This window comes from Phaethon aethereus (assembly GCF_964289735.1).
Source record: "Phaethon aethereus genome assembly, chromosome: 1".
Lineage (NCBI taxonomy): Eukaryota > Metazoa > Chordata > Aves > Phaethontiformes > Phaethontidae > Phaethon > Phaethon aethereus.
In genome coordinates this window covers 82,258,048-82,277,001 of record NC_138575.1, presented here as the reverse complement: position 1 = coordinate 82,277,001, position 18,954 = coordinate 82,258,048, and the positions used below count along the sequence as shown (strand labels likewise).

The following is an 18,954-nucleotide window of genomic DNA, read 5'->3' as shown; positions in this document are numbered from 1 at the left end:
CTGAGATAGGAAAATGGCTCTTGAACCACTACAGATGAAGTCAAATTTTACAAGTTCTAAATTTCTAGTTCTAAGATTCCTTTATTATAGTTCTTATTCTAATATCCATATGCCCGGATTCTTGTTAGTAAAGCAGCTTTTACAATGCAAGGAATAAGAAAATAACAGCAGAATTGTAGAATGTGCTAGAACCTTGTAGAACCTTGGAGGGGGGCAGAACATGTTCTGGTGTCTGTAAACTACATGGTTTTAGTTGTATGATAAGATAGTTTAAATGCTAGAATTCATCTGGGAGAAGTTCTATCTCCTACTTGCTATTTTACCACTTGGAAATCATTCATATTCCCAATGCACATTATACTCCATCATCAACTGCCTTATGCTTTCTGTTCATTGTTTCTGTACATATATACATGAACACCTTTGGGGAGGTTTTTAAAGAGCAAATTCACATTGTTAACGGGAAAGCTATACTCACATTTAACCATAACGATATACAGTGTGGCTGCTCCAAATGAACGCTCCAAACAACAGGACTTGTAGGATGACAATGACAGCAAAGCAAGTCTTCTTCCAAAGCTTAAATGATCAGAAATGTTCCAAACCGTTCAAGAAATCCTGCTTCTTCCCTCCTTTCTCATTACTACCCTAACCCAAAAAAGCTATCAGAGAATTGATCCTCCTTTTCCTTCACTAAACAAAAATGCCTGGCGGCTTCTGGCAGAACAAAGAGTCTTCATATCCATTTAGTTTTATATATGATGGGTTCTAAAAATCACAGAAACCATTATCTCCTCAAACCGTTATCAAAACCTTCGCACTTTTAAATGAGAGTATGAAACACTTTTAAATTAGTTTGCAGAAATATTAGAAGTGAAGCCATCTTAATTTTATAAACTGGAATTTTACCAAAACAAAACAAAACTTAACTGAGTAAATTAGTCCAAACCCCTGTTTGAACTCAGATAAAGAGCTAATCTTAGCTTTAAGGCTTGTAAATTAGAATAATTTTGGAAGGCCCTGAGTTGAATCTAAATCCAAACATCATAAGAGCTTTATCCGTAATCACCTTGTGGTGTCCTTAAGGGAATACACATCTTAATTACTCTATTATATGCTTTAGCAATGGTCAGAGAATTAAGTAGCCCTAGAATGTAACTGAGAGTACACTACATGTATGGCAGGAATACTAGAGAACTGCATCACAGCATAGAGACTAGAGACTGAAAAACTGTACTGCGCCCAATCAGAGAAGGAAAGTTTAAAGATCAGAAAATACAAATGATCACAAAATTTCATCCTGTATTTCTACAGTCTGTGTTACACATAGGGTACTAGATGCTTTCTAAAATTTGTCCTCATCTTTGGAAAGGTAAAGGTGCAATGATTAAGATTTTGCCAAAAACCATCGTACAGGCATTCTAGCCCATTTTTAATAAAAATCTATTTGCCCAGCCCTAGTGCATACTGTCTTAATTCTACTGGCAATAGAAATCTCAGCTGCTTGCCCAGAACAGGATTTAGTGTATGGCCAAAAGCTAGAATTTATGAGAATCATTGAATTATATAACCAAAATATAGACTGCTGCCCCCAAATTCATCCCAAATTCCCTAACAGTAACAAATTGCCAAATCTCTTTCTCTCAACTCCCTCTTTTTATAGGGGGAAGAAACTAGTCAGAAAAAAAAAAGGTAAGAGGAAAAACAGAGCAGAGTTTATTACCCTCTCTCATCTCTTCTGAAAAACAGTATAAAAGCAATTCCAATCCATGCAAAAAACAGACTTCTCAGATACGTAGCATTGTTAAAAAATGTTAAACCAACTCACATGAAACATCAGTATAAAACATGCACCATGATATACAGGCTGCTGCATTATGTTCTATAATGTTACGCAAATGCACTGCACCAAAACCTTTAGTCAATGCAAAAGAATATCCTCCCTGGTTTCTTTCCCCTGCTCAACCATCATTAATTTGCTTAAGTAACTAAATAGAAGCCAGTACATCAATCACCTTCTTTATTTCAAAGTTGCTGAGTCAGGATGGCCTAAACAAGTAATCTTTAAAAATAGTTACCTAGTGAAAAGTTACCATATTACTTCAAACATATAAACTATATTAAATATCAATTTCAGCAATAGCACATAAGAATTTCTATGCTTCATAGCATTAACCAACGATTCATCTAATTCAGCATCCTGACTCCACAACTAATTAATTTCTACTGCTTTATTTAAGGTAAAAATATAATTAATCAATTGTTGAGTGATAAAACAGAGCAGAAGACATAATCAAAATTCTTTCCTGGCCCTTGGAGAAGATACACTAACTCAATAAAACATACTATTTGTCCAGTTGTGTTATAACTCAGTTATTAGTTGGTACAAATACTACATAAATAAAACTATTTAAAAGATTTCCTAAAATGTCTTTTTCAACAGAATCTAACTTATCCACTTCAGCCCCAAATACTGCATATTTTCATGATCAAGCTATTTTCAGGTGAGCCTCCCTTTAAATAGAAATAAAACATGTCCATAAAGGTGATATGGAATAAAGGTGGTTTTTTGTACAAATGAATATTAATCAAAATGAAAGCAAACGAACTCCTGCTTAGGTCAGAGTCAACTTGCAATTTACAATGAAATAGGTTCTACATGAAATAAAACAAAATGTTGAGTTGAATTTCCTGAATTGTTTCCACTCATAGTCATAGTATGCTACCAAAACTTTAAACAGAGCTTCTGCCTTGAAATTTTACATATCAAGTCAAAAAGTATTTCCTGTGGAAAATTCTTCTCACAAGTAATTCTTTACAAAAGGTCAACATATTTTGATGAGCATCAGGGTATGAACAAGCTTCATGGTTTCACAAATCACTGTCCTGCTTACATTGTGAACTGAATTTCAGTCAGGTGTTTCCGAGACCTAACATAAAAGACATTTGAATCAGATACAAGAATAGGGCAACATGGTTTTTGTAAAGTGGCATAACAACTTCAGTTTCATTTTCAACTGCTTTTGGTATATCAGTAATGATCAACAACTTACAGTTTGAATACTATGCTCAGTTTATCTAGATCTCAGTTTTACTGGCATGAGAGTTTAAATGACTGACTTTCCAGAAAACACTGTTCTCCCAGACTTCTGCCAGAAACAAAATGCAAACTCACTCTTAATCAAATCTTTCAGTTATTATAATATTTAACACCACATTTATTGTTCTATAGTCAGAACCATATATAAAAAGTCATCTTTACTAAAAAGGGAGTTAAAGATACCTGGTAATTTTTACAATTACTTTAAAATATCAAGTGAATTTAATCAATAGTGAAATATTTGTGATAGCCAGATCTTCAGAAGATTACGACTTGATTATACTTTGCTTTTATTAGGACTATGTAGAAAGATAGCAGCATCACTGTTGTACATGAGTATTCCTATATTGTAGAAATGGCAAGGAATCTCTCCTTTTCTAGCCATCAGCTCTTCATCACAAAAAACAATGTTGTATTATATTCAAGGCCCACTTGAATTCTAGTGCAACTTACACATGGACAAGTATAGAAGTTGGAAGTGAAATACAAGCCCTTGCAACAACTTTTGAATTTATCCTTTTATTCATGTGTCAGGCCTTTCTGAGCCAGTATGTCATCTTGGAAACTTAATAAACTAAGCTGGTGTTTTAAAGAGCTGAGAACTGGCCACGTTTCAAGAGTTTTTCCTCCTCACTAGAGATAAACTATGTCTAAAAAAAGATATCCTGATTCTAGATTAACTTCTTTTGTAACAAAATCTTTTAAAGTTTCCTTTGTTTATTAGAGGGTAATCTTTCAGTTCAGAGGTCTATTATTGACAGAAATATTTTTGAAAAATAATCTGATGGCCCCCACATATCCCGTACTTTGCAAATCTGTCTGTTCTTACATTTAGGAAAGCTGAAAAAACCCAACCACCTAACACTTGAAAACTGATAGACAAAACTCTCACTGTAGAAAAGGCTGGAAAGGACTTTGCATCTTGCAGTTAATTTCCAGAAAAGGAAACACATCTGATTCATGCGAGCTGTCTTTTAAAAGACTAATAATTGCATAAAATAATCTCAGTAAATAAATACCACCAAATAAATACACCTGCCTGTAACATCATCTTCTTTAAGGCTTACATTAGAGGATATTTTATATGGTGAGAAACATAAACATAACAGATTAAAAATCTTAACTCGTCTATTTACAGAACTATGACAATTTCAGAACAAAAGCTTGATTAAACAAGCAGGGGAAAAATCCTGATGTTGCTTGTGGTAAATGTCTTAAAATGTGACACGATTCCACAAGCATCATTTCCAAGATCTACATTTACTGTTCTTTACCGTAGTTAATCACCAGGGATAAAAGTTTAAAAAAATAATGACATGAAAGACAGAAATTAAACCAAATTAGGTAAACACAAGAAGGGGAAACTTGACCTACACAGAACACTAAGTTAATTTTTAATTTGTTTTTCCATGTTTTTTAATACAAGTGTTGTGACCATGTTGTAGATGGTTTATTTGTCGAAAGTAAGATAAGAATGTGAGATGCTTAATAATGGCCAAGGTTTTTGAGGGTTTGTGCTACAAAGTGTCTAATGATCTCTGTTAATGGCTTTCCCAGCACATTTGGCAAGCTAATATTCCAAAGGCAACTGCAATAATTCTAAGGGCTTTGGTATATTCAGGTCCCTGAAATTAGATCATTCAGTATTTGACTTCTTGTGTCAGCTCCATTTTCGACACTGCTGCCATATCAAAAAGGACCAGTCACAACAAGGGTAGGAATTGAGAGAATTTGGTCTTAAACTTGAGTGCCTGGTCTGTCTAGGAATAGCGTACTAATGAAAGATCAATGTGCAGAAATACAGTCCCTTTTACAATAAATAATTCTCCAAAATACAGGCGAGTGATTATCAGAAAGCGTAACCCATTTTCAAGCATAGAAAGATACAGTAACAACAGCTACAAAAAGTGTGCTGCAGTAAATCTGCAAGAAGTAATAAATAGCTCTAAACCTAAGAAAAATGTGAGCTTTTGGTTACTAACTTGGCAGCCTTGTAGATCGTAGTGGGTTGACCTTGGCTGGACAGCAGGTGCCCACCAAGCTGCTCTATCACTCCCCTCCTCAGCAGAACAAGGTGTGAGAAAATAAGATGGAAAAAGTCATGTGGGTCAAAATAAAGGCAGTTTAATAAAAAGCAAAAGCAAAGGCTACACATGGAAGCAAAGGAAAACAAAAGATTTATTCTCCACTTCCCATCAGCAGGCAATGCCCAGCCACTTCCCGGGATGTAGGGTTTCAGTACATATAGTGATTGCTCTGGAAGGCAAACATCATAAATAATAAATGCCCTCCCCTTTCCTCCTCCTTTCTCTTAGCTTTTATTGCTGAACTGACATGATATAGTATGGAATATCCCTTCGGTCAGTGTGGGTCAGCTCTTCTGGCTATGTCCCCTCCCAAGATTTTGCCCACCTCCAGCCTACTGGTGAGGAGGGAAATGTTGGACAGACAGCCTTGATGCTGTGTGAGCACTGCCCAGCAGTAGCGAAATCACTGGTGTGTTATCAACACCTTTCTAGTTACCAGTGCAAAGCGTAGCACTATGAGGGCTGCTATGGGGAAAATTAACTTCATCTCAGCCAGACCCAATACATAGACAGAAGTGGAAAAATGGCAACTCCCTTTTCCTTTGTATGCCAAAAGAAAGGCACTTTCACAAATCTACCAGTAGGATGACTTATCTACGCTGGGAATACAGAAAAGGTTAGTAGTCAGCTCTTTTCCATTGTTGTTCAACCCAGAGTTTCAATACCTAATTTAGAGGATTTGGGGCTTGAGGGATTCTGAGGATTATTTTCTGGGGCATGATGAATGTTCATATTTTTACATAGCTATCCTTAAATAACCAATTTTGGGCATTACATTCATTCATGCTACAACCCTGCTTGGAGTGGTATTACAAAATTATAATTGGCTGGTATCAGAGAGGATTAGTCATAATTTCAACAGACATGACTGCAACAGAACCTAATTTGGGCCATGAGCAGGCACGTGATTGGAATAATCTGCATTGGTTCATTTTATTAAAACACAAGGAAAGAAAAATAGGACTGAATTCTTACTGAAAAAATTCATCGTAAGAAAGATTTTCCTTCCTACACCTTTTAAACAATTCAGTAGACTTGCTTTGATGAACTTCCCTACTCAAGGTAACTTGGGGATTAATTAGGTAGTACTTACAAAGCCTACTGAAAATGGAAATCACTTCTGCATATAAATTATATGTATTAGTGTAAGATGGTGTTAAATCCTAAAGAAGACATATTTCAGCACAAAATTAAGTATGGCTAATCTTAAGTGATTTAAAAGAGTCAATGAATTCCACAATCCTGTATTTCACTAGAAGGACTAATCAGATTTACTTTATGGTTTTAAACAAATGCTATATGTAGAACTCTTTATTTGGTTATCTGACTACTAACTGCCAACATGTCTTATAATAAATTCCTAAAGATATGAGTAATTAGAAAGCCCTCAAAACGTAAAATATTACATTTCTCATTACAAAAACACATTTGGCTCATTTACTTGAGAAAAAAAAAAATCTTAACTTTGTTTCATCTTGAAATAGTAACCATGAATTAACATTGTTAAAAGAATCCATGAAGAAATATTCCCAAACAAAACTATAGAACAGTTTTTTGCCTTCACTGAATTCACTAATGATTCATTGTTATTCTTTTTTTTTTAGTTACATGATAAAGTGTTACTAAAAAGGTATTTAAGCTATAAACAAAGAATAAAAAAAAAAAGCTTGATTTTTTTTTTTAAACCTAACAAACTTTTTTGATTTTTCCTGCTACCCTGAAGAACAACTAGCTGCATCTTTGCAGACAAGATTGGTTGCAGTATTTTGCTGTGATGCTGGCATATCTGAAGTTATTTCTCCTCAGAGTACTGTATTCTCATTGATCAAAACATGGCAACTAACCACATGAGGCAACAGGAAGACTTGTATGAAGCATATTCATGCTATGGTTCCCCGATATTAAAAAATGTCTTCATATAACTTGAATATAAACAGTCTATGAGAAATAATATGCTAAATATAAATATTGCTTAGAATCACAGTATTCAATTAAATCTCTAATCTTTTGTGACAAATCCTAGAAACTGATAAACATAAATCTTTCCAGATGGCACAGCAGATCTTACCAGCTGCTGTTGTCTGGTAACACAGTTTTCAAAAATCAATATGGCACATGAGTATATTCCTTACCCAACTATACATGAAGAAATTATTCCTTAAAAGGGACAATATCATCCACGCAAAACTCTCATTTGGCTCACACAAAGGCATTAAAATGGTGAAAAATTATATCTAGAAAACATACAGAATTTTCATCCGATACTATAAAATTGTTGCATTTCACAATTTCCTTATATTTTCAGAAATAAAAAGGAAGAAACATAAGTACAGCAATTACTGATAGCCCACTGGGTTTTTCAAAATGTAAATAGCTAGATATTTTATACACATCTAGCACAAAACAGAAGTTAAAAATGCTGATACGCAACATGTTCAGTGGCTCATCCAAAGTGAGACAGCCCGAAGAAAATTCCCATTTGAGAAGTTCTATTGCAAAGTGGTCCCCAAAGAAGTAAGGGAAAAGAAACACAGTAGTTCTGGTCCAGAACTGAAATGAGGGAGGTATGGAGAAAGGGGACATCATCGGTGGCCATGCTCAACTTTTCTCCAGAATGGAAATGTCTGAAACTTTTTTCTGGATAGGTTCCCTTTAGATGAAATTTGTGTAAGTTGTATTAATGGAGACAGGCATATTTCTACAGATAGTCCAGTTTCAGTATTATCTAGAACACTACTAACAGTTATTAGGAAAATTACTAACAGGCTTTCTTATTACGAGTAGTTACAAACCTGTATGATAACTAGAATAACTTTATACTTTTCTGTAGCCTACGACACGGTCTGCCTTCAAGCAGAGAGTCCTAAAAACATCCCCTACAGAATGCTGCCCTCTCAGACCTGGAACTTGGTAGGTCTACCTTATATGTGAGGAATGGAGTCTACAAACTCCACAGAACCTAACTAAAAAAAAGTTTTGCATAACACTAGGATCCCAAATTTTGCAGCAGACTTGGAATCTGGAACAGACAGCTATCCTGGAGCTGCAGATCCTGACACCACCAGAAAGAAACATACCTTGCAAGTAAGTTTTGGGTATTTGCTGAAAACAAACCAACCTGCCTAGCCTCCCAAACACAGTATTGCAGGCTTCTTGAACAGCAGGTCTTAGACTGAACCTTTTAGCTCATTACGTGAATCACAATACCCAACCTCAATCCTATCCTTTTTATCTTGCCGCGTTACATTCCCCCCAGTGTTGGGGAATTTTTATCATACCCCTTGAGACAAATTAAACATGTTTGTGCTTAAACATAAAAAGATTTAATGAACAATGGATTGGACAGTCCTACCTCCATAAGCAGCTCTATTAGGAGTCTGCAAAGACGCAACATGAGACAATTCCTTACATACACTTGCACCAGCACTGATTGTGTGGGCATCAGCACGGGGCACCTTAGCCCAGCGTTCAGTTCACTCCATAGCATCAGTTCTGTTTAACAAAAGAGGCCCCTGAGCACTCACATCCCAGGATGGGTTGCTACAAGGGAAACCTCACTCCTTTACATGGAAGTCCTTCAGTTGATGGCGTTCTTTCTTCCAGTGAGTTGAAACCATTCTGCAGCTGGGCCTTCTTGCCCTCCGTGCCAGATCATTTCTTCGTCATGAATTACTGTTGCTGAACAGTTATGGTTTGAATCTCCCCTTATTAATTACATTGTCAGATTTGTATTCCCAGCTCACAGTTGCCTACCAGGTCTTGGGTCTCCCTTCTCATTCTCAAAAACAGCCTTCTTTTCCATTTCCTATTATCAGTCTTTTTTCCCTGTCAGATCTTCCTTACCTCTTTAAGCCTAATTAGCATTCTTAGCTTTACCTACTCCTTCTCCTAACTTGATACAGTTTTTGTTCTCTGTGCATTTCTTACTAGAAAATTTCTGTAACAGTACAAGAGACACAGATTTATCCTCCACGGTAACATCCAGTTCTTTCATCTTACTGGCTAAATGGAAATAGGAACAACATGAGAGAAGAATTACAATTCAGTCTTATTTGTTCCTTAACTCCTTCTCTTAGTGCTGTGTAGATAAAAACCTCCTGACTTGCTCTGTGAAGGCTGCTTCCCTGCAAATGCAGTTTGTTGAGACTGAGGAGGGCCAAACCACGGAAAAGTGATAAATAATCAAACTCAAAGTTTACCACAATTGACTGAGCATTCTTGTTTTTTTCTGTTTCATGTTTGGTTTTGTTTTGTTTAAGTTTACTGAAAATGGCTAACCTGCTTTATCTGAAGTTTCCCAAAGTGCAGAGCAAGAAGACATCATGCAAAATTTCAGGTGAATCAAAATTGGAAGCAACAGAAATAACAGTCTTAAAGTGAAAGAAGTTGAGCAACCAGAACAAGCAGTACTGAAGAAGACTTCCTGTAGGGCATACTTATTATATACTATTACAATAATACATGGAAATTATGTTATCTTGGCAACTCATTTACCTTGAATTCTTCAACAATAATACTCAAAGCTTCATGTCCAGCTTTTCTCATGTCTTCTAACTCCTGCTTATGCTTTTCCTGTACAAAAACATGGAAAGATTATATACAACATAGGCACCTGACATTACTCTAATTAAAATTGTTAAGACCAATTATTTTCCTCATTTTTGGTATCTTTCATGAAGAAATGCACACATCTTGGCTCTTTAGACAGTATATATAAGTTCAATTCAAGTTGGTCCTAGTATTTTGCTTTATTTTTTAATTTTACTTTATTAGTCTCCAGATAATTCTAAATGGTTCTCCAATTTTTTTTTAAATTTTCTTTGTTACTGTGATTTTCCTGGTTTCTTGCTATATATGTGGATGGCAGGACTTCCAAATCACTCTCTTAGTAAACGTCATTTATTGCCTATATTAATAAAAATGTTGAAATGGACTAGTATCAGATTCAGCTTCCTCAGAAGAGCACACCCTTCAGCTTCCTCAGAAGAGCACACCCTTCTCCTACTCATTACATAGCTCCTTTTTTATCTTTTTTTTATTCTTAAGTTTGCCAGGAAAGTGTTCTTGAATAAGACATCTTGAATATGTTTTTCAAATAAAGTTTATTCATGGTATTATGTAAAAATAACATGGACAAGAGCATTCTAATATTTTTGACTTCACACAAAAATGCTTGTCTGTGGTTTGCTCTCCAAGTCTGCAAATGTGAACACCTCATTAGATTTTCATCAGCATTTCAAGCTTATCAATGAGCAGCACCACTTTTTCAAATCACCAACTAGTAAGAAGATAAAAAAATTTTCCCTCCACTCTCATTCTTTGCTTCAGGGATCTGCTCTTAAGTCAGCTAATACAGCAGGTCATAGGTGCTTTAAATCAGCTTGGAAAACTGGTGCAGAAAGCAGAAAGACATTCATCACAAACCTTACCTTGCAGTGATTACAGGCCAAAACCATACACAACTTACACTAGATATTTATTGCTTTTTGGAAGAAATTTAAATTGAAATTAATGAATTCAATTCTATGTTTTCCAAGAGCTCTATGTTTGAAATTAGCAGAACCTAGGGTCTAAACAAAGCATGTTCAATTTTATTATGAAATGCCATATCAGATGTTAAAAATAAATTAATTGCTCTGTAACTCTGTATTTGATCAGAGGTTTTTGCTCTGCCATTCAGTTCCTTTCTTCTGAAAGGGCCATCTTAGCAAAAAGTTTGAAATTATAGCTATACAAACTTCTTATTGTTGGCCGAAATATAATGAGTCATTCAGATTGTCTTGAATAGAACTGGGTTTTTTTGTGAAGCCGTGCAAGAACAACTGATATGAAGCTGAAGAATTGAAGATGGAAATATTTTTAAGTGTAAATAAACTACCATATCAGATAACAATGCACAACATCTGGGTACATCAGTTTAACCACAGTGTGATGCATAGGTATCACTGATACCACAAACTAGTTAAACTCAGATGTTACACATGGAAAAAAAAAAAGTGCTGAGCTAGAAATATTTTTACAGTATTGGTATAAGGGGGAAAAATGTGATCCAGAGCTTAACTCCAAAACTTCACAAATCATTAACAAATATATTCCCTGTGAAAAGTAAGCATGGGGGGAAAATGTAATGAGAAAAATGTAATTACTATAGTAGCATATCCTGAATTCACAAATATGAAAAAAGAACTATATAGAAAGAGGAAGTTAGTGGTAATTAATTACTCTAGCTGAAAAAAAACCCAACAAAACAACAAAACCAAAACTGAAGAGGAAGCACTGCATGTTGAGAAAAGCCTTTAAATGAGAATAGTTAAAACACTAAGATTTCCATCTAAGATCTGTCAGAACTACCTTGAGCACAACAAGGAGACATAGTGGATCAAGTGTGCTGATAGAGGAAGTAACATTATTTCACTCTGGTAAAAAGTACAGTGCCTCTCACTAATATTACCAGGCAAATGAAGACAGAAAGCAAAAAATTATGTTTGTCCTCTTACAATAAATCTTTCAAGTTTTTCAGAATTTGTGACTTGTTCAAAGTCATATGCTAAATGTGAACTGGTAACACAAGTTGAAGCATCAACATCAAAGTATAATTACCAACATGAAGATTCTATTCAACACATTTTAGAGTACGTACTTTCTTAAAATATTTCCAAAAGTAAAGGGAAAGAGTCATTAGTAAAGAACTAATAGTAAGGCATCAGTTTACTTGGATCAGGTCTAGCAATCAATTTCTACAACAGAGGTAGAAAAGGGAACGAAAGGTCATTATTACAAGCACACAGATAAAAAGTTTACAGTCACATTACAATGTTCCCTCCAAGTAAGGCTTTCATCCAGTCTGATGAATGCTACACTGCCTTTTTTCTGTGTCTATTTGCAAGATTTTCCAGCTAAGACAGCAGGCCTGTAAGTTTATTTCTTTTAACTTGTAAGGGTACATTTCAATTCTTTTGAGGATGGCTGGCCTTTTCTTCCTAAAGTCTGTAAAATACTGTTTCAAAATCTTATAGATACATCACACAAAGGAATGTGTGCTTGGTCCTTGTAATATCCAATAAGACGACCCAAAGTCACTTTAAGTAACTAATTTTTCAAAGTGTATGCATTGATTTACTGTCTAACAATGAAGATACATCAAAGTTCCTGAGATTCATGATTTGGCTATGAACACAACAGAAACATTTCAAGAACAGCAGCATACTCATTTGATGAACAATGGTCATGTCAGTTCTTCACAAATCCTCAATAACATCTGGCCTTTCCATAGGAAAATTAGTTTAATGAATTGACATAACTACTCTTAGAATTATATTCTGCTTGTAAGAAAGAAAAGGGAAGCTCTATGAGAAGATCTGAATGGCATAGACCTGAAATTAAAATGTAATATTCAAATTTCCTACCAAAGAGAGAAGAATTTTGTGTTTTCTGGCTCTTGCAGAATTCTCCTGCATGGTTTGCATGATTTCGGAGGTTTTTAAAGGAAAGGAACAATAACATTCTTTATTTAATAAAGGCTTTTAAGAAAGGAATCCAAACACGAGTTGAAAAGTTTGAAATTTAAGTAAACATCATCCTCAGAGGACTTTCACCCCCTGTCTTTGTGCCTTGTGATGGACAGAATCTCGCACCAGAACACTGACAGTAATTAAACATAAACTTGGAAGACAGAAGTGTTTGTTTTATTTTGTGATCAAAATCTTGATGATCATTCCAGAGAGCATGAAGCATTCTGTGTGGACACAGTACGAAAGTAACAGGCAATTCATTGCTCAGTCATTAGCAATGTTTCAATTTTTTCCGTTTTGTGACTCTTAGATGAGGAAATGTCATTGCAAACAATTTATGCATAAGAATACATGCTTTAATGCTACCGAATGTATGTGCCTTCTGAAATATATCAAATAAAACTTGAATGATAAGGATGAGAAAATGGGATCGAACCTTGAAAGTTTTCTTACAGTCTAAAATCCACGTGATTCTAGACTCTCCTTTTCTTTTGTTAGGACCCCGTCAATCAAACCACTGTAGAAGCAGAGTGATCCAAATGCCTGCTGAGCTTCTGAGAAGCATGGTTCTCAAGGATGCCGCTGGGCAGAGAAGCCTTCTGAAGCAGCTGTGACAGCAGGGAAGGTTACTGACCACCCGCCATCCAGCTGCCCGTCACTGCCTGCCAACTGCATTAGCACTTCTTTTAGATCTTTTAGCTGAATTGCTTCCTAAATCATTTCAGTTTAAGTGAACCATTGTTTGCATAAACAGTTTAAACGGGGTTCTTTGTTAACATCCAACATTTTGACAGAAATGCAGGGCATGTGTTTGCACATACAGTGAAGTGTAAGGGTAACACCTCTCAGAGCACTATGTAAGATCCGCAATAAGATTTGCGAGATCTGATGGGGGAAGAAGAGAGAGTAAAGACCTCAAACTTATTTTATTTCATTATATTTACTTACTCTTAAGCTGATATATTTTTCTGCTAACTTTTTAAGAGACCGACTGTCTTGAAATGTTGGGGAAAACTGCATGCCACCCACAGACTCTGTACAGACTCTCTACTCACCTTCCACTCTGGCATGCCTGCATGTGTCACACGTATTGTAACAGCAATAAGTGAAAGCATATAAAAGAAGGGAAGAAAAGGTACTTGCTGTCTCACTTCCTTCTCATCTAACTCAAAGCAACTGCAGTTCTTCTCATTATCAAAAGCGGATGCTTGGAAAAATTATTTTGTGTCAGTGCTCCCAATGTGTATCAAAAACAGATCAAAAAAAGAGACTTGGTACTGCAAATTAGGTGCACCAAACACAGCCACCTGAAAAGAAAGCAAATGGCTACGTATCAAAGTATCTTTTGATAATAATCACTCCACAGCAGTAAACACCATAATAATTATAGCAGTAAACACCATAATAATTGCACAATCCCAGTTCTATAGTGGGTGTAACTAAGACCAAAACACCCCTGAAGTTTTTAAAATAAATTAAGAAATTAATTTATCTCATGTCTATTGAATTTATGACATTTTCTGCACAGGTATTTATTTCCCCACTGCTTCTTCTCTTGTGATCAGAGCAAAAGAAATGTAATTTAATTCTTTCTCTTTTCTATTAGGTTATCAGTAATCACATTTTATAACATTAAAAAAAGATCAGAGCAGTAATACAGAGATAAAGCAAAAGTCAGTACTGCAAAGAAGCACTATGAGCTCACATTTATGTGTGGGGAAAAAATGATAGAAGTAGTAAAATCAATTCAGTAAAAGATCCAAAATTTTTGCCCACTTTCACAAATAATCCAATACGATCCATAAAATAAAATCCTGCATTTGGAGTCAACTGATAATATGTGCTTTTTACATTTTACATTACTTATTCATAAACCCTATTTAAAAACAAAAGTCAAGAAAAATATGCCAATAAAATTAAAAAAAAATAAAGTTAAAACAAAGCACCCACATTTTAACCATACTAATGTTTCAGTAACACCTGCTAAGAGTCTTACATTACAATATATAATGCGCTAGCCAGTTATCTGAGTTAATGCTGACTGTCTATCTTCTGTAAGGTTGTGGTATCTTCAGAATTAGCTGCAAGTCGAAGCCAACATCTTAGAAAGTGATGTATTCTCTTCCCTCCTAATTTCTGTACTAATGCAAAAAGGTAAACTGTAGTTCCCTGCAGGCAACTAAATTAGAAGACAAACTTCAAATCCATCTTACACAGTTTTGCTGTGTATAATTACATCATTAAAACTCTTCATATTGGACTCAATTCCTCCATTACATCAAGATTTTCCTCTCCACAAAAATTATCAGCTCTTTTTTCTTTCAAAGCATAATAAATAATAAATAACATTTAGTATCATAATGACTCTGTTAAGAAACTGGTAACTTCTCATTTGAAGATATACATTTCCTCCAGTTCACCCAAGTATACAGAAAAAATATTACTGAATACAACAGAACTAAATCACTGAAAAGCTGAGTTAAGCATGATGAGAATCAGTCCATAATGGCTAATTAATACACACACTAGAGTGTGCTATTGTTTGTAAAATACAGATTGGTCACTGTTTCTTTTCATGTGAAATAAGAATGTGAGCTCTCCAGAACTAAGACACAGGATTGCCTCCAAGCCTATAACAAAGAAAGTATTTTCACTTTGGTCATATCACCAACATCCTAGTGAAAGGTACAGCTGAGAACATTAAGATAAGGACAAACCTTTTTATAGGAAGAAAAGAAACATTTCAGATTTCCCTATATAACCAAAAGAATATGCAGTATGCACAACCTTAAGCTCACCACAGGAACCAAGGAGATACTATCATTTAGATACTATCATTTATTTTGTACAAGTAAATATCATTGCTACCTGGAGTATGCAACAATAGAAGACTTTGAAGTAAATAATGAAATGAGGTAGTGAACAAACTTTCGTGAGCAGCTTCCTAACATAGTGGTGAGCACATTTCCTGCTGAGTTAGAACTGAGCTGAGCCAGAGCCGAGTGTGAATGGACCAGTCTACTGGGAGACATTATGACAGATTAAATGTGAAAAACAATGTGAAGGAAATAGTATGGAAGAGCCTGTACCTGCCCAAAACCGAAACATAATTATAGTTCCCATACCACATGTAACTAAACCCTTCAAGTATTTGCAGTGTACAACATTGATCTCTACCCTGTTGCATTTAAGACATTAATATTGTGTGAAGAACAGCTACAGTTTATATCTGCTCCTTTATTCTACAGGATATAAATACAGAGACTCTGCACTGAGGAGGACATTAAACAAGAAAAACAAGAGCTAACCCTCATGCAAAACAATCTGTTAATTGACAGTAAGTGTTCTTAGTATTAATATACATTTTGCTAGCAAAACTGTATGATAAGGTAAAGGGCTCAGTACATTTGGCTCAGGAAGCCTTCTCTGACTGCTTTCAGGTTTCTAAAACATTATATAATGTTGCAATAGAACTACAACTGTGCTAGGGCATCTTATGCCACTGATGCTTTCCTACTTCCCCACATAATCGAAATGATGGGACATAACAGCAAGAGAAAGCAGAGAAGAGCAAGCAAACAGAAGAACAATCCTAGGGAGGCTGACAAAAGAGAATGCTTCTATTAAACAACACAGTAAGTATGAAAGGAATTCTTATCTTCATTAGGACATTCTCATGTTTTATCTCAAGAGCATCAGTCTTCAGATTAAATCAAATTCCACCATTTTTCATAAAGAACAAAATATTGACTTGGAAAGGGTTGCCACCTGGCATCAATAGCTACTGATACTGAAGGTATAACATCCAACGTAATATTACATACTTTTATAAATACTATATATTATTATTATATTATATTTATAAATATACTAGTATTTATGTATTACACTATAGTATATTATATTACTATATAAGTATGTATGAAAAAACTACACAAGGAGAGTTTTCCTTCTTTCTCTAGATAGGAAACTGACCTGCAGACTGCAAAAGGATGAAAAAAAGACTGCCAAAGATCAGGTTAACCCAATGAGTAGGAAGTCAAGTAAAACTGCCAGGAGGCCTGCATGAATGAAGAGGGAGCTCCTGGCAAAACTCAAAAACATACACAGGTTGAAAGCAAGGACGTGTAACCTGGGAGGAATACAGAGACATTTCCCAAGCATGCAGGGATGAGGTCAGGAAAGCCAAAGCCCCGCTGGAATTGAATCTGGCAAGGGATGTCAAAGACAACAAGAAGGGCTTCTATAAGTAGAAATGACAAAAGGGTGAATGACAAATGCCTTTATTAGCAAGACCAGCCTTCAGCAATCCCAGAGACCAGGGGAAAGTCTGGAGCAAGGACGACTTACCTTTAGTGGAAGAGGATCAGGTCAGGAAATACTTAAGCAAACTGGACATAATTAAGTTCATGAGGCCTGATGGGCTGCACCCACAAGTGCTGAGGGAGCCGGCTGATATCACTGCAAGGCGTCTCTCAATACTCTTAGACAGGTCATGGCAACTGGGAGCTGTGCCTCACAACTGGAGGTAAGAAAATGGCACTACTACCTTCAAAAATGGCAGGAAGAAACACCCAAGAAACTACAGGATGGTCAGCCTCACCTCAAGGCTGGGAAAGTGATGAAGCAGCTAATCCTGGAAATCACCTCCAGGCATAGGAAGGACAAGAAAGTCACCAGGAGTAGTCAGCATGACTTCATCACGGGAAAGTCATGCTTGACTGATTTGATCACCTTCTATGGTGAAATGACTGGCTTGATAGACGAGGGGAGAACAGTGGACATTGTCTACCTAAACTCCAGTAAGGTCTTTGACACTGTCTCCTGTAAGATCCTTATAGAGAAGCTGTTGACATGTGGCAGAAAGTGAGGTGGATTGAAAACTGTCTGAACAGCCAGGCCCAGAGTGGCATGAAGTCTATAGCTGGAGGCCAGAAACTAGTGGCGTATGCCAGGGGTAAATGCTGGGTCTGATCCTGTTTAATTACTTCATCAATGATCTGGATGAGGGGCAGAGCGTACCCTCAGCAAGTTTCCAGACGACACAAAACTGGGAGGAGTGGTTGGTATGCCAGAGGGTCAAGCTGCCATCCAGAGGGTCGTGGCAGGCTGGAGAAATGGCCTGGCAGGAACCTCATGAAGTTCAACAAGAGGAAGTGCAAAGTCCTGCGCTTGGGAAGGAACAACTCCCTGCACCCATAGATGCTGCAGGCCACCCATTTGGAAACCAGATTTGCAGAAAAGGACTTGAAGGGTCTCAGTGGAGAAGTTGTTGAACATGAGCCAGCAGTGTGCCTTTGCTGCAAAGGTGGACATCAGTATCCTGGGCTACATCAGACACAGTGTTGCCCCCAGGTCAAGGGAGATAATCCTTCCCCTCTGCTCAGCACTGGTGAGGCCACACCTGGAGTAGCACATCAAGCTCTGGGCTCCCCAGTACAAAAAAAAAGCAGTGTCCAACAAAGTGTCACAAGGATGATGACAGGACTGGAGTATCTTTCACATAAGGAGAAACTGAAAGAGCTGTGACTGTTTAGCCTGGAGAAGAGAAGGCTCAGGGGGATCTTACCAATGTATAGAAATACCTGAAGGGGGGTGCAAAGAGGACAGAGCCAGGCTCTCTCCAGTGGTGCAAATGACAGGACAAGAGGCAAAGGGCACAAACTGAAACACAGGAAGTTCCATCTGAACATCAGGCAACATTTTTTTACTGTGAGGGTGATCAGGCATTGGCACAGATTGCCCAGAGAGGTGGTGGAGTCTCCCTTCTTGAAAATATCCAAAAGCTGTCTGGACACAGTCCTGGGCAACTGGCTCTAGGTAGCCCTGCTTGAGCAGGGGAGTTGAAGTAGATGACCTCCAGAGGTCCCTTCCAATTTCAACCATTCTGTGAACCACAATCATATTTACCAAGCCCTAATCTACTAGGTATTAATCACGAGGCTATTTGTTTTTCCTCAAAACTTTTCCACAGAAAGTACTAAAAAGAACTTGCTATTGTATTACAAAGCAAACAGTGGAGTTCTGCATATTTATGGACCTATCACAGGTGAACTCTTCCAAAGGACCCATTGCCTACAGTTCACTACACCATATATACTGTTTTCCAATATTTATTCTGGATGTAATCTTTTATTCCTAGTTTCAAACATATGAAACTCCAAACCTCACAGTGAATAGTAATCAAAACCACCATTTATATTAACGAAACTGTAATTGAACTAAAGATACCTTGTGGGCCAAAAATTGCTAACAT

General features: G+C 36.5%; 1 protein-coding gene across 1 annotated transcript in view; it reads right to left on the bottom strand.

Annotated features, from left to right (window-relative positions):
* CCDC91 (coiled-coil domain containing 91) overlaps positions 1–18,954 on the bottom strand; it is a gene marked incomplete at its 5' end in the record, with an annotated part of 133,582 nt that overhangs the window by 74,568 nt on the left and 40,060 nt on the right. Inside the window, one exon of the mRNA XM_082011971.1 lies at positions 9,682–9,759. Coding sequence (XP_081868097.1) covers positions 9,682–9,759 — 78 coding nt within the window. The remainder of the gene's footprint in view (positions 1–9,681; positions 9,760–18,954) is intronic.